General features: G+C 49.8%; 1 protein-coding gene across 11 annotated transcripts in view; it reads left to right on the forward strand.

The window, feature by feature from the left end:
- The first annotated feature begins 2,772 nt into the window (after nucleotides 1–2,772).
- ABLIM2 (actin binding LIM protein family member 2) overlaps nucleotides 2,773–13,137 on the forward strand; it is a 148,447-nt gene continuing 138,082 nt past the window's right edge. For all 11 annotated transcript variants that reach the window (XM_064151629.1, XM_064151630.1, XM_064151632.1 and 8 more), the window contains exon 1: nucleotides 2,773–2,859. In XM_064151629.1, the coding sequence (XP_064007699.1) occupies nucleotides 2,844–2,859 (16 nt within the window). In that variant the 5' untranslated portion in view covers nucleotides 2,773–2,843. The remainder of the gene's footprint in view (nucleotides 2,860–13,137) is intronic.

A 13,137-nucleotide genomic window follows, 5' to 3' on the forward strand; every position in this document is an offset into this window, starting at 1 on the left:
GCCATCAGGACCAGTGAGTATCTGAGCTCTTATTCACGTTGCTAAAAGAGCTTAGTTAACCTCACAGGCGGTGAGGGAAGCTGCCAGGCTCTCTGACAAGGACGTTTCTAAACCCTCCCAAAATCCCATTGCACAGAGACATTCTGTAACACAGTTCTGCTAACCACATCCCAGAGCTTGTGTGGAGAGCTGTAAATAAGTTTGGGGGAGTTATTTTGTGTGTATTAATTAATTATTTAATAACTTTTACATTGGCCTCATTGCATTTCACCCCAAACTCAGATCTCAACCAGTCCCCTTCATAACAGAGACCTGGGCAGACTGAGAGCTGGGCCCAGAGGAGCCAGATGAGGTTCAACAAGGACAAGTGCAGAGTCTTGCATCTGGGGAGGAATAATAAACTGCACCAGTACAGGCTGGGAGGTGATCTGCTGGAAAGCAGTCCTGTGGAGAGGGACCTGGGGGTGCTGGTGGCTAACAAGTTCCCCATGGCACAGCAATGTGCCCTTGGGGCCAAGAAGGCCAATGGGATCCTGGGGTGTATTAGGAGGAGTGTGTCCAGCAGATCAAGGGAGGTTCTCCTTCCCATTTACTCTGCCCTGGTGAGACCTCATTGTGAATACTGTCTTCAGTTTTGGGCTCCCCAGTTGAAGAGGGTCAGGGATCTGCTGGAGAGGGTCTGGTGGAGAGCTATGAGGATGATTAGGGGACTGGAGGGCATGGCTGATGAGGAAAGGCTGAGGGACCTGGGGCTGCTTAGTCTGGAGAAGAGAAGACTTAGAGGGGATTTGATAAATGTTTATAAGTACCTGAGGGCTGTCCAGGACGGGGGGACAGGTTCTGCTCACTGCTCCTTGGGATAGAGCAAGGAGAAATGGGTGTAAGCTGTAGCACAGCCTCAACGGAAGGGGGAACTTCTTTATTGTAAGGGTCCCAGAGCACTGGAACAGGATCCCCAGAGAAGTTGTGGAGTCTCCTTCTCTGGAGACTTTCAAGACCTGTCTGGATGTGTTCCTTTGTGACCTGAGATAGACTGTATGATCCTGCTCTGGCAGGGGGGTTGGACTCAATGATCTCAGTGGGTCCCTTCCAACCCCTAACACCCTGTGATCCTGTGACTACCTACTGGAACTGAAAGGCAGAGAAGCACAGGAGGATCTACAAAAGAATATCTAATTTAAGTGAGGGTTTTTATCCTGATCTTATTTTTTCTATGAGCTATCCATTCAGGATGATTTTAGGAGGATTTAAGCAGTTCATGCTATAGCTGACAAATTGTCCCTTTCACTCCAAGTTGCTATTTGACCTCAGTATCTGTGTCAGCTTTGAGCACAGAGCCAAGAGCCAGCTCTGTCAGGTCGAACATCACAGCTACAAAGCTCCAGTCACCTCAGTCACTGGTGTAGGGTGGGAAGGCTGTGCAGGTTTTACAGTCACAACTGTTAGCTTTTTAACTTTCAGATAGCTGTTGGTAGAACATAGCATAATAAGCACGCTGATACAAATACACAGCAAGTCTTCCCAGTCCTGTTTCCTCATGCTGTGACTCCAAGCTTCCCAGAACCCAGCCTGAAGTCAGCATCAGAGGGGCTGTGCAGTTCATCACTCTTACATAACTGGCTGGCTCCTTCTGGGTTTGTTAGAACAGCTGTTTTGGGGGATGGGGGGGGTGGGGGTGTGTGGAGGTGGTGTTTAAAAACTATTCTTTCTTCCAGAACTGTAGCAGATTCTCAGACTGATGCAACACTGAATAATCCACCTGTAGTAAAACTTTGTGTCCTTGTTCTTTCAGAGATGAAGGATCAGCAGTTCACCTGCTCCAGAAAGCACTGACAGCCTTCCACTCTTCAACAGTGCAATGCAGCACTGTGGAGTCTAGACTGAGCTGAGAAGCAACGCAAAACATCCTCGTTGTCATTCCCTGGGCACGCTGGGGACATGCATCAATTTGCTTTGCTTGGGTATCATGAAACCGAGCACAAGTGGGCCAGGAAGATCACAGAATCACAGAACGGTGGGGTTGGAAGGGACGTCCAGAGACCACCTAATCCAAACCCCTACTAGAGCAAGTTCAGCTAGATCAGATGGCCCAGAAATGTGTTCAGACGGGTCTGGAATCTCTGCAGAGGCGAAGACTCCGCAGCCTCTCTGGGCAGCCAGCTTCAGCACCCTCAAGTTAAAGAAGCTTCCCGTTAAATTGAAGTGAAACCTCCTGTGTTCTCGTTGATGCCCGTTGCCTTTTGTCCTGTTACCGGCCACTACAGGGAAGAACCCAAGCCCATCCGCTTGCCCGTTGTCTTTCAGCTATCGATCAGCATTGATCAGATCCTCCTCCAGGCCAAACAGCCGCGGGTGTCTCGGTTTCCTCTCCTCACAGAGACGCTCCAGGCCCCTCAGCATCTTCGTTGCCCTCATTGGACTGTCTCGAACAGCAGATGCAGAAGAAGACCTCGCCCACAGAGCTGTGGGGGGAGAGCGGTGCGGAGCTCGGTGCGAGCGGGCTGCGGTGCGGAGCTCGGTGCGAGCGGGCTGCGGTGCGGCTCTCGCCGAAGCAGCGCAGAACTTTGCGCCGGTGGAGGCGGGAGGGGACTGCTGCAGCAGCTCTGCCCGCAGCAGCGGCGGGGCCGGAGCCTCCCTCCTCGGGCCGCAGCAAGGCACGGAGGGGGTTGTAGTACGCGGTGCTGCCTACACTTCCCAAGGTGCCCGCGCAGCGCAGAGCCGGGGCCGTGGGTGCGCGGCACCTGCCGCGGGGGGCGGCGGCGGGCGGGGATGGTGCCGCCCGCGGGGGCGCGGTGACAGGCGGCGGCGACGGGAGCGGCGGGGAGCGGCCCCTCCGGCACGCCATGAGCACCGGCACAGGTAAGCGGGGCTGAGGGTAGCCCTTGCCCCTCGTTTTTCGGAAGGGTGACACGTCGCTGTCCCGCTGCGGTCCCGGCACGTTGCGCTGCGGCGGCTGGCTGCGGTGCGGTGCGGTGCGGTGCGGGGCAGGAGGCGCCGGTGGAAATGTGCTAAGCTCAAAAAACCAGGCGAGGGGATGTGGCTGCGCCTGTCGCGCAGGGGAGCTGCCGCAGCCCCGGGCGCTGCCGGGCGGGAGGAGCTGCGGCTGCCGCGGTACCCGGGCGCTGGGACCCAGCGCGGAGGCTCCAGTGCTGCCCCTACCCCGGTGGTGTCGCTTGGCACGGTTCAAGAGCCCTGGGTCTGGCCCTTCCCCACCAACACCGCTACCCCCGACACGGCTCAGGAGCCCCGGATCATTTCCCCTTCCCCCGCCCCGCTACCGGTACCCTCGGCACGACTGGGAAGCTGTGACTGTCTCTTCCCCACCGTCACCGATACCCACAGCACAGCTCGCTAGCCCCGGCTCTGTCCCCTCCCCAGGGGGACAGGGGGTGTCCCGGCCCCGGCCCCGCTTCTGTCCCCCTCCCCGCCTGGCATCCGCAGGGGTGGGCGCGGGCGGCTCCTCGTATTTGGGTTAAAAGCAGCGTTTGCTGCTGGCAGAGATACCCTGGTGACAGAGGAGGTGCCGCACAGGAGGTTTCATGGAGCCCTGGCTGGCATTGCCACCCGGAGGGCGCAGGTGCCCAGGGCCGTACAAAACTGATCTATCCTCTGATAGATGCAGCATTTGAGAAGTGCCTCGGGTCTGTGGGTTTGCTGTTTGTTTTTTTCTCCCCAGCGATTCGGCGTTTATCAGCCTCGTGTGGCAGCAGGGGTGGAAGTGGGAAGGGGGATTAAATCAGGGTGCAGTCTGTCACAAAATATTACATCTTTAAAGCAAATTCAGGGTCGTGCATGGGGGACTGCGAGAGTTGAGTGTGTATCTGGTTTCTGAGGATAACTGTAGCTGTTAAATATTCCTCTGCCACAAGAGCAGGGAGAGGCTGAGCAGCTTCAATTGCCTGGTGACTGTGTATGTCAACACGCTTCATCATGCCATGTCCTCACAGCCAGCCAGGAGAGAGCCTGGAGCAAGCAAAGAGGAAAATGAGCTCCGTGTTAGAGATCTGGGGTCAGGCACCTGCCAGCCTTCAGCTGAAATCCTTGTCTGGAATCTCCTGGTATCTGTTGAAGGTGTAGATGTTTTCATGTGTGCCAATCATCCACGTTCCTCTGTGGTCTGTGGGTGAAACGTGCAGTGCCAGCCAAGGCAGACTGTCAAGGGGTACAGGTGGGGACACAGTTTGAGAGTGAATTCAGAGGTTCTCCTCCCTCTCTACTTTGCCCTGGTGAGACTGCATCTGGAATATTGTGTCCAGTTCTGAGCTCTCCAGTTTAAGAGAGAAAGGGAACTAATGGGGGGACCATGAAGATGCTGAGGGGTCTGGAGATCACTGACAAAGAGAGGATGAGAGACCTGGGGCTGTTTAGCCTGGAGAAGAGCAGCTTGAGAGGGGATCTTCTCAGTACTGATCAATACCTCAAGTCATCAGGATGGGGCTGGGCTCTTCTCAGTGGTGTCCAGTGACAGGAAAAGGGGCAGTGGGTCCAATCTGGAACCTAGGAGGTTTCACTTGAACTTAGGGAGAACTTCTTTCCTTTTAGGATGCTGCAGCCCTGAAGCAGGCTATCCAGAGAGCTTGTGGAGTCTCCTTCTGAGGAGTTGCCACTGAATTATGCACTACAAATCCTGGGTCTGCTCTGTCTCTAAAGGGAGTCGAGATGGTTAACACAGATGGTGACATCTGCACTGGAGGTGATTAAACTCCAGCACAGAATCCCATCCTGGGTTACTCATCTGTAATTTTGAACCACAGATTATTAAATGCTGTGAAAACATTTAAATTCTATAGCAGTAGAATGTAGGCTGGCAGAGGGAGTATTGAAGTCCAAAGCTGGATCTTTATAATGTTTAAAATGCCAATTAAATAGATTGCAGAGTTACAAACCCAGCAGAAAAGGTAGTGGATACCAGTCTAGTGCAGAGGAGGCTTGACACAGTTCTATCTCAGTAATTGCACCAAAGATGGTGTAAATGAAATAGCAAAAATGAACAGTGCCAAGATAAAAATAACATCCTGGGAAAAAGAGAGAGTGGAAAAAAACCCTGGAAGTGCTTAGCTTTCATCGGAAAACATAACTGGCAGTTTGGGGAGTACTGGCTTTAGCTTTGGTGTGTCCAAATTTTGATGTTTGCATGTCTGAGTGGGCAATGTAAACAGTTTTCAATCAATTTTCCTGGCAGATGAGAGGTGAGGGGGTCCACATCTACTCTGCAAAATCAATGGGAATTTTCCATTTATACCAATGGGGCAAGTACTGCACAGCAGTGCCACAATGTGACTGGAATCACTGCTTCCAAAAGGTTTCCACCAAAATTACTATGGAGAGGCTGTAATTCAAAGCTTGGTGTTTAACAGAAAGACATTCCTGGTTCTGCAAAGAAAACAAGGGTGCAGTCTGTTGTCAAATCATCCCCGTGTAAGGCTCAAGGAGTTGCTGCACTGTTTGGTAACCCAGGAGAAATCCCTGCTCTTCCTGTTGCTTGTGAGGTGGAGTAAAACTGTTGTGGACCTGTGCTTCTTAGCCCAGAAACCTTTGCTTGCTCTGTCCCCCTTCTGCTGCTCATGCAACACATCATGAGCTGTCAAGGTAACCCTGTGACCCTGCATTGCCCTTTAACTGTGTCAGGTATAGAAATGCTTATGTCATAGATTCATAGGATCGTAGAATCAGAGAGTCATAGAATCAGTCAGGGTTGGAAGGGACCACAGGGAGCATCTAGTTCCAAACCCCCTCTCATGCCCAGGGACACCCTACCCTAGATCAGCCTGGCCACAGCCTCATTCAGCCTGGCCTCAAACACCTCCAGCCATGGGGCCTCAACCACCTCCCTGGGTAACCCATTCCAGCCTCTCACCACTCTCATGCTCAACAACTTCCTCTTCACAGCCAGGCTGAACCTCCCCACCTCCAGCTTTGCTCCATTCCCCCTAGTCCTGGCACTCCCTGATAGCCTAAAAAATCCCTCCCCAGCTTTTTTGTAGGCCTCTTTCAACTCCTGGAAGGCCACAAGAAGGTCACCTGGGAGCCTCCTCTTCTGAACAGCCCCAACTCCTTCAGTCTGTGCTCACAGCAGAGCTGCTCCAGCCCTCTGAGCATCCTCGTGGCTCTTCTCTGGACACACTCCAGCATCTCCACATCCTTCTTGTAATGGGGGCTCCAGAACTGGATGCAGTACTACAGGTGGGGTCTCAGCAGAGTGGAGTAGAGGGGGAGAATCACCTCCCTCGCCCTGCTGGCCACACTTCTGCTGCTGCAGCCCAGCTGCAGCTGGTTGGCTTTCTGGGCTGCAAGTGCACACCGCTGGCTTCTGTTGAGCTTCTCATCCAGCAGCACCCTCAAGTCCTCAGGGCTGCTCTCCAGCCACTCACTGCCCAGCCTGTATTTGTGTTTTGGATTGCCCCGACCCAGATGCAGGACCTTGCACTTGGTCTTGTTGAACCTTCTGAGGTTGGCTTGTGCCCACCTCTCCATCCTGTCTAGGTCCCTCTGTATGGCATCCCTTCCCTCCAGCCTGTCTGCTGCACCACACAGCTTGGTGTCATCAGCAAACTTGCTGAGGCTGCACTCAATGCCTCTGTCCATGGCACTGACTAAGATATTGAACAAGACTGGTCGCAGGTTGGATGAGACCTCTAAGATCATCAAGTCCAACCATCAACCTAAGACAACCATGGCAGTTACCTAGGGGAATGACATGGCCTGGCCCTGCTTTTAGGATTTTAAAGGTGTTTTTAAGAGTTTATATTTCTCAGTCTGCTGTTTCAATTCTTTGCCATCTTAAATTCATAGCAGGAAGAGCAGAGTAGGTTAAAAATTGGAGATTGATAAAATTAGGTTCCCTTTCAGTTCCCAGAAGTAGGGTGACATGGCATCTATTATTTAAGTGCAGAGCTAATTACACACGAGGTGAACTATCTTGCCTTCGATTCAATTAAAAGTCATGACACAAATTCACACAGCTGTTTAGTCTTTAAGCTATTATATCAGAGGGAGAAATTGATTGCATAGATCAGAGAACAGTTAATGGAGTGTCACAGTCCAAATGGAGCAAGGACGTAGTGATTCTGGTTACAGAAGAGGTTATGCAGGGTCCTGCTCTGCTTGGGAGATCATAGGATAGAATCACAGGATCACAGAGTCATTTTGGTCAGAAAAGCCCTTTGAGATCATCCATTCTAAGCATCCTCTAACTCTGCCAAGGCTGGTGCTAAACTGTGTCCCTCAGCACCATATCTCTGCCTCTTTCCAACACTTCCAGAGGTGGGGATTCAACTACCTCCTGGGGCAGCCTGTGCCAGCGGTTGAGAACCCTTTCAGTGAAAAAATGGTTAGTTCCTTTTCAAAGTTCCCATGCAAATGTGCTGATAGGAATCCTCTCTGGGGACACCAGCACAACTGTTTCAGACTCTAGGATATTTTAGAGTTCAATGCAGTGTGTTACTGCCAGCACTTCATTTGAGCACTAGTAGGAGAGAACATTGGATTCCTAGGTAGGGCCAACAAGAGGTTGACTTGCTTTGGAGATCTCCAGCTAATGAACCTGTGCAGATTATAGTGTGCAGTCCAATGAGTTTTGTGATTAAACCTCATGTCATTGTTGTTTGAGCTGTGTTTGCCTGAGAAAATAACCAGTGAGACATTTCCTGATGCTATTAGCTTCTTCTGAAGTGCAACTGCATGGAATGTTCATGAAAAACAAAGCAATAGCAATGAGAAAGGATTCTTTAAGGTTTTTGGTTGAAGATTCTTCTTTAGAGCTCTTTAGAAAAGACTTTCAGCTCAGTGGATGATGACATCTGCTAAATGGCTTCACGTTCTTGGATTGTAAGAGTGTACAGTAGTCAGGAGAGGAGGAAGAGGCCAGAAGAGATTCAGGTGATGGAGCTGGTGACTCCTGGCTACAGGACATCCAGGCAGGATGTCTGGGCCCAAAACTAAACACATTATTTGAGGTGCAACCTCACCAGGTGGCAAAACTCATCTTTAATTTAGTTGGCTTTCTTTGGTTGTGAAGAAATAAAAACTCTTTCTGAGGGGCAGCCTATGTCAGGGGGTTGGTACTGGATGATCCTTGAAGCCCTCTCCAACCTAAACCATTCTATGACTGATAGCCCAGTGCTGCAGCAAGTCCCTGGAAAGGTGGCTAGTTCTTTAAAGCCCAAGCATTTGGCTTTGTGAGCAAGCTCTGCTGCTGACAGTTCTGCCTGTTCACTGTCCAGGGTCTGTACAGCAAGGAGCAGTCTCCGTTGCTGTTGTCAGCACACCTCTGACTGCCGCTGCAATGCAATGGGCAAGGCAGTTACTGTCACCTCTGCTGCTCAGGAGGTTAATCCTAGAATTAGGTTAGAAGAGACCTCCAAGATCATCCAGTCCAACCTAGCACCCAGCCCTATCCAGTCATCTAGACCATGTCACTAAGTGCCTCATCCAGTCTTTTCTTGAGCACCTCCAGGGACAGTGACTCCACCACCTCCCTGGGCAGCCCAAATGTCTTACAGACTTAACCTGCAACCATCAGCTTTGTCACAAAAACATAGAGGGCTAATAAAACTGAGGAAAATGGAAAACTTATTGAAAGCATGGACTCTGCGATAACCTTCTCTCTTGACTTCTCTGCAGTGGGTTGGCCAGAAGGCAGAGGGATGTGAGAAAGGTCTGCTTTCAGTTTTGCCTAATTTTACAAAGCAGCCCCTCTCTACACTACACAAATTCAGGCTTTTAACAGCATAAGCACGTCTTTCACCTCTGTTGTTAATGTTAAACTCCACCACTGCATTCAAGAAGTCTTGTTTCCTGCATGATGTCACTACAGCCAGCAGAGCTGTGTCTCTGCTGGTGTCAGGTGCAGGGCAGCAGATGGACCTCGGGGATTGCTGGACAATTCTCAGACTCACTGTCTGCATCCTTCAAAGGAAGCTTAAGGCAAATAGCTCTGAATTCAGATTATTCCCTCTGTCAAGATCCATTAGCAGTACGTCAAGGTCCTTTACTGTTATCATCTGGAAATGCTGGAATGTTGTTTTCACAGCTTATTATTTGATGTTTGTGCTCTGAAATCTAGATGGAGTATTGGCTTTGGTTATTTATTCTTCCAGTTCAGCAAAGGAATGTGAGAGGAATAGAAACTCCCTTCAGTGAATATTTCTGTCTGCTTTAAGGCCTTCTTTTCTCCCTTTCTCTGTAAAAGCAAATCACCCTTCTGCTGGTGTGAACCAAACTGATCAATAGCTCTTCTTGTGGAGTCTCCTGACCCTATAGTACAGTCAGATGAAGGAAAACAAAGTTCTGAGTGCAGTTGGCCATGAAAAAAGGAACATTCCTGGATTGTTAAGATACCAATGGGGACATTTGAAAGTAGGCTTTAAATTTATTGAGTCCACCATTAGTAAGTTTGCAGATGACACCAAGCTAGGAGCAGGTATTGATCTGTTGGAGGGTAGGAGAGCCCTGCAGAGGGACCTAGACAGGCTGAATGGGTGGGCAGAGGACAGTGGGATGAGAATTAACAAGGCCACGTGCAGGGTTCTAAACTTTAGCCACAGCAACCCCAAGCAGGGATACAGGCTGGGGACACAGTGGCTGGAGAGCAGCCAGGCAGAGAGGAACCTGGGAGTGCTGGTAGATAGTAGCTGAAGATGAGCCAGCAGTTTGCCCGGGTGGGCAGGAAAGCCAATGGCATCCTGGCCTGGATCAGGAGCAGTGTGGCCAGTAGGACAAGGGAGGTTATTCTGCCCCTGTACTCAGCACTGGTCAGGCTACACCTTGAGTGCTGTGTCCAGTTCTGGGCTCCTCAATTCAAGAGAGATGTTGAGGTGCTGGAAGGTGTCCAGAGAAGGGCAACAAAGCTGGTGAGGGCCCTGGGGCACAGCCCTGTGAGGAGAGGTTGAGGGAGCTGGGGGTGTGCAGCCTGCAGAAGAGGAGGCTCAGGGGTGACCTCATTGCTGTCTACAACTACGTGAAGGGAGGCTGTAGCCAGGTGGGGTTGGTCTCTTCTGCCAGGCACCCAGCAACAGAACAAGGGGACACAGTCTCAAGTTGTGCCAGGGCAGGTCTAGGCTGGATGTTAGGAGGAAGTTCTTGACAGAGAGAGTGATTGGCATTGGAATGGGCTGCCCAGGGAGGTGGTTGAGTCGCTGTCCCTGGAGGTGTTGAAGCAAAGCCTGGCTGAAGCACTTGGTGTCATGGTCTGGTTGACTGGCTAGGGCTGGGTGCTAGGTTGGACTGGATGAGCTTGGAGGTCTCTTCCAATCTGGTTGATCCTATGATTCTGTGAAAGGTTTTGTAACATGCATTATTTTCAGGGTATGTTGTTGTTGTTTTGGGGTTTGTTGTTTTGTTGTTTGATTGATTGATTTGGAGATTTTGGGAGTTTTGGTTTGGCTTTTGGTTTTGCTTTTGATCTCTATTCAGAAGCATACTTTTGAATGCAAGTAAAACTGTCACTACAGGATAGTAACAGTCCACAGGTGCTCCTCATGGTGGGTATGAGGAACTAGTAGTGTGGCATCTCAGCTGTTACTGCATGGTACCAGCTCACGCATACAGCATCCAATTCCTTGGGAAAGATTCCTCACTTGCACTGGTCTATGGAGTAAAATAAGTGGCTATAGTACAAATATAGAGTACTAAGCACACAGTGGTTGTGTTCCTTTCAGCCTGTGCCAGAAGATGACAAAGTAAACCTGATTCCTGTGACACTGTTCACATGTTGAAATCCTTGGTGAAGTGGGAGTGGAAGTTTGATGCCTATCATGTGAGGAAGAAGCCACAGAACCTGTTCATGCAGGAGCTTCTGGCAGTTTAGAAAATAGGTCAGATACCTCCTTTCCCTCCCAGGTTTGTGTTTTGAGGACATCAGAAATCATAAGGCAGCATACAGGTTGTTGGGTAAATACAGACTGGGATCTTCTCCACTCAGCAGTGCTGTGGGACGGAGGGAGTGGGCAGCCCTATGTGGAGAGTTCTTGATCAGAGACCACTTCAGGTTTTGCTTGACTTACTTTTACCCCTATCAAGAGTTTATTGAGGTACAGTTACAAATCCCAGATGGTGCAGATATTGTTATTTAGGATGTGAATGCTCTACAGGACATACAAAATATTTTTAGGCTTTCATATTTATTTTTCACCTTGGTTACTTTTAATTTCCTTTGCTCTGTTTACAAACTCTCTGTCTCTCTTCCTGTTGATGTTCCCAGAACTGCAAATTTAGATGGGATCTGCAAGTCACACAGGTAATCCTGTTCTTCACTTGGCCACAGACTGGTAGGGATTGAGTTCACATGATTGAAAGAGTTCAGATGAGAGTTTGCTTTGCTCTGCTATTTTTTGTTGTCTTTGCAATACTAGCAGCACTAGAGCAAGCCCTAGGTTACTCTGTTAGACACACCACAGTGACAGAGGATCTCAACTTTAAGGCTGCCTTAGAATCATAGAATCATTTAAGTTGGAAAAGCCCTCTAAGATCAGAGTCCAACCTGTGTCTACAACAAGGGAGGCTGTAGCTAGGTGAGGTTCAGTCTCAGGCAACAAGCAACGGAACAAGGGGACAGTCTCAAGCTGTGCCAGGGGAGGTCTAGGCTGGATGTTAGGAGGAAGTTCTTCACAGAGAGAGTGATTGGCATTGGAATGGGCTGCCCAGGGAGGTGGTGGAGTCACTGTTCCTGGAGGTGTTGAAGCAAAGCCTGGCTGAGGCACATAGTGCCATGGTCTAGTTGATCAGCTAGGGCTGGGTGCTAGGTTGGACTGGCTAAGCTTGGAGGTCTCTTCCAACCTGGTTGATTGATTCTATGATTTTAACCTTCAACCCAACACCACCATGGCCACTAAACCATGTCCCCAGGTGCCATGTACTCAGATTTTTTTAACACCTCCAGGGATGAGGACTTCACCAAATCTGTGGGCAGCCTGTTCCAAACCCTGACCGCTCTCACAGTGAATAATTTTTATCTAATCTCCAGCCTAATTTGAGGCAATTTCCTCTCATTCTATAACCTGATACTAGGGAGAGGAGACCAACCTCCTTTCAGGGAGGTGTAGTGAGCAGTGATGTCTCCTCTCAGCCTCCTCTTCTCTAAACTAAACAACCCCAGTTCCCTCAGCTGCTGCTCACCAGACCTGTTCTCCACACCCATCACCAGTTTGTTGCCCTTCTGTGTAGGTCACAGAGACCAAAGGACACCACAGAAACAGGCTGTGTTGTCACTGTTATCCCTGGTGACAGGAACATGGGAAAGTGCTTGCAGCCCAATCCCATAACCCAGACATAAGCATTTGTGTTTCAATTTCAATATACATCTGTGTTTCAGTATATGCCACATTTGTTGTCATCATTTAAGATCATAACACTGCCTGTACCAGCTCAGATTAGCCATCTGTGTGGCCCAGTAACCTCTGTCCAGCTGTGCACATCCTCCTGCCCTGGGAACTAACCATAGCAGTGGCTAATGGTGTCCATCTTGGTCTTGAGTGTTTTTTCAAGGTGGTGCTAAGTGATGCATCACCTCAAATGCTGATGTTTCACTCATTTTTGGTGATGTGGGCTCAATTTCATTATCTGCAGAAAGCCATACCAGCAATAAACTCCTGTTTATAGCTTAATACAGGTTAATATCTTAGCAGAGCTTCCCCCTTAGACCACTGCAGCTTTGGTTGTGCCTGTTTTATTGATGGGATTTGACCTGAGATTGAAGCTTTGGTTGTGCTGAGGACCCTTAACTCCTGTGATTCCTACATTTGGGGGTTAAGCAGTCTTTCTGCACTGGAGAGCTGTGCTGCATTTTCAGACAAACCAGTAATAGGCTCCCATTTCTCATTTCTTTCTCTGCAGCTACAGTTTTAACATGAGCGATGCCTGAGCTCCTGAGGTTTTTTTTCTCCCAAGGTCAAGGCTGCTTTTCCATGGGAACAACATGGTCTGTGTCCTGTGAAGAATACGAGGCTGGTGTTGGGGAGAAGCTGCCAGCTCTGAAGAAACGCTTGGTTAGGCTTTCTGCACCTTGCCTCTGAAGCACATAAGGTCTATGCAGATCTAGAAGTGTGCCATGGTTGTGCCTATTTTAGAAGGCAGCAAGCAGCACAAGCTGCAAATGCAAGTTGGCAGAAGAAGCTTGGCTGTTCAGCTAAAGCTGTCAGG

Source organism: Pogoniulus pusillus, chromosome 11 (assembly GCF_015220805.1).
Source record: "Pogoniulus pusillus isolate bPogPus1 chromosome 11, bPogPus1.pri, whole genome shotgun sequence".
NCBI classification, from domain to species: Eukaryota; Metazoa; Chordata; class Aves; order Piciformes; family Lybiidae; genus Pogoniulus; species Pogoniulus pusillus.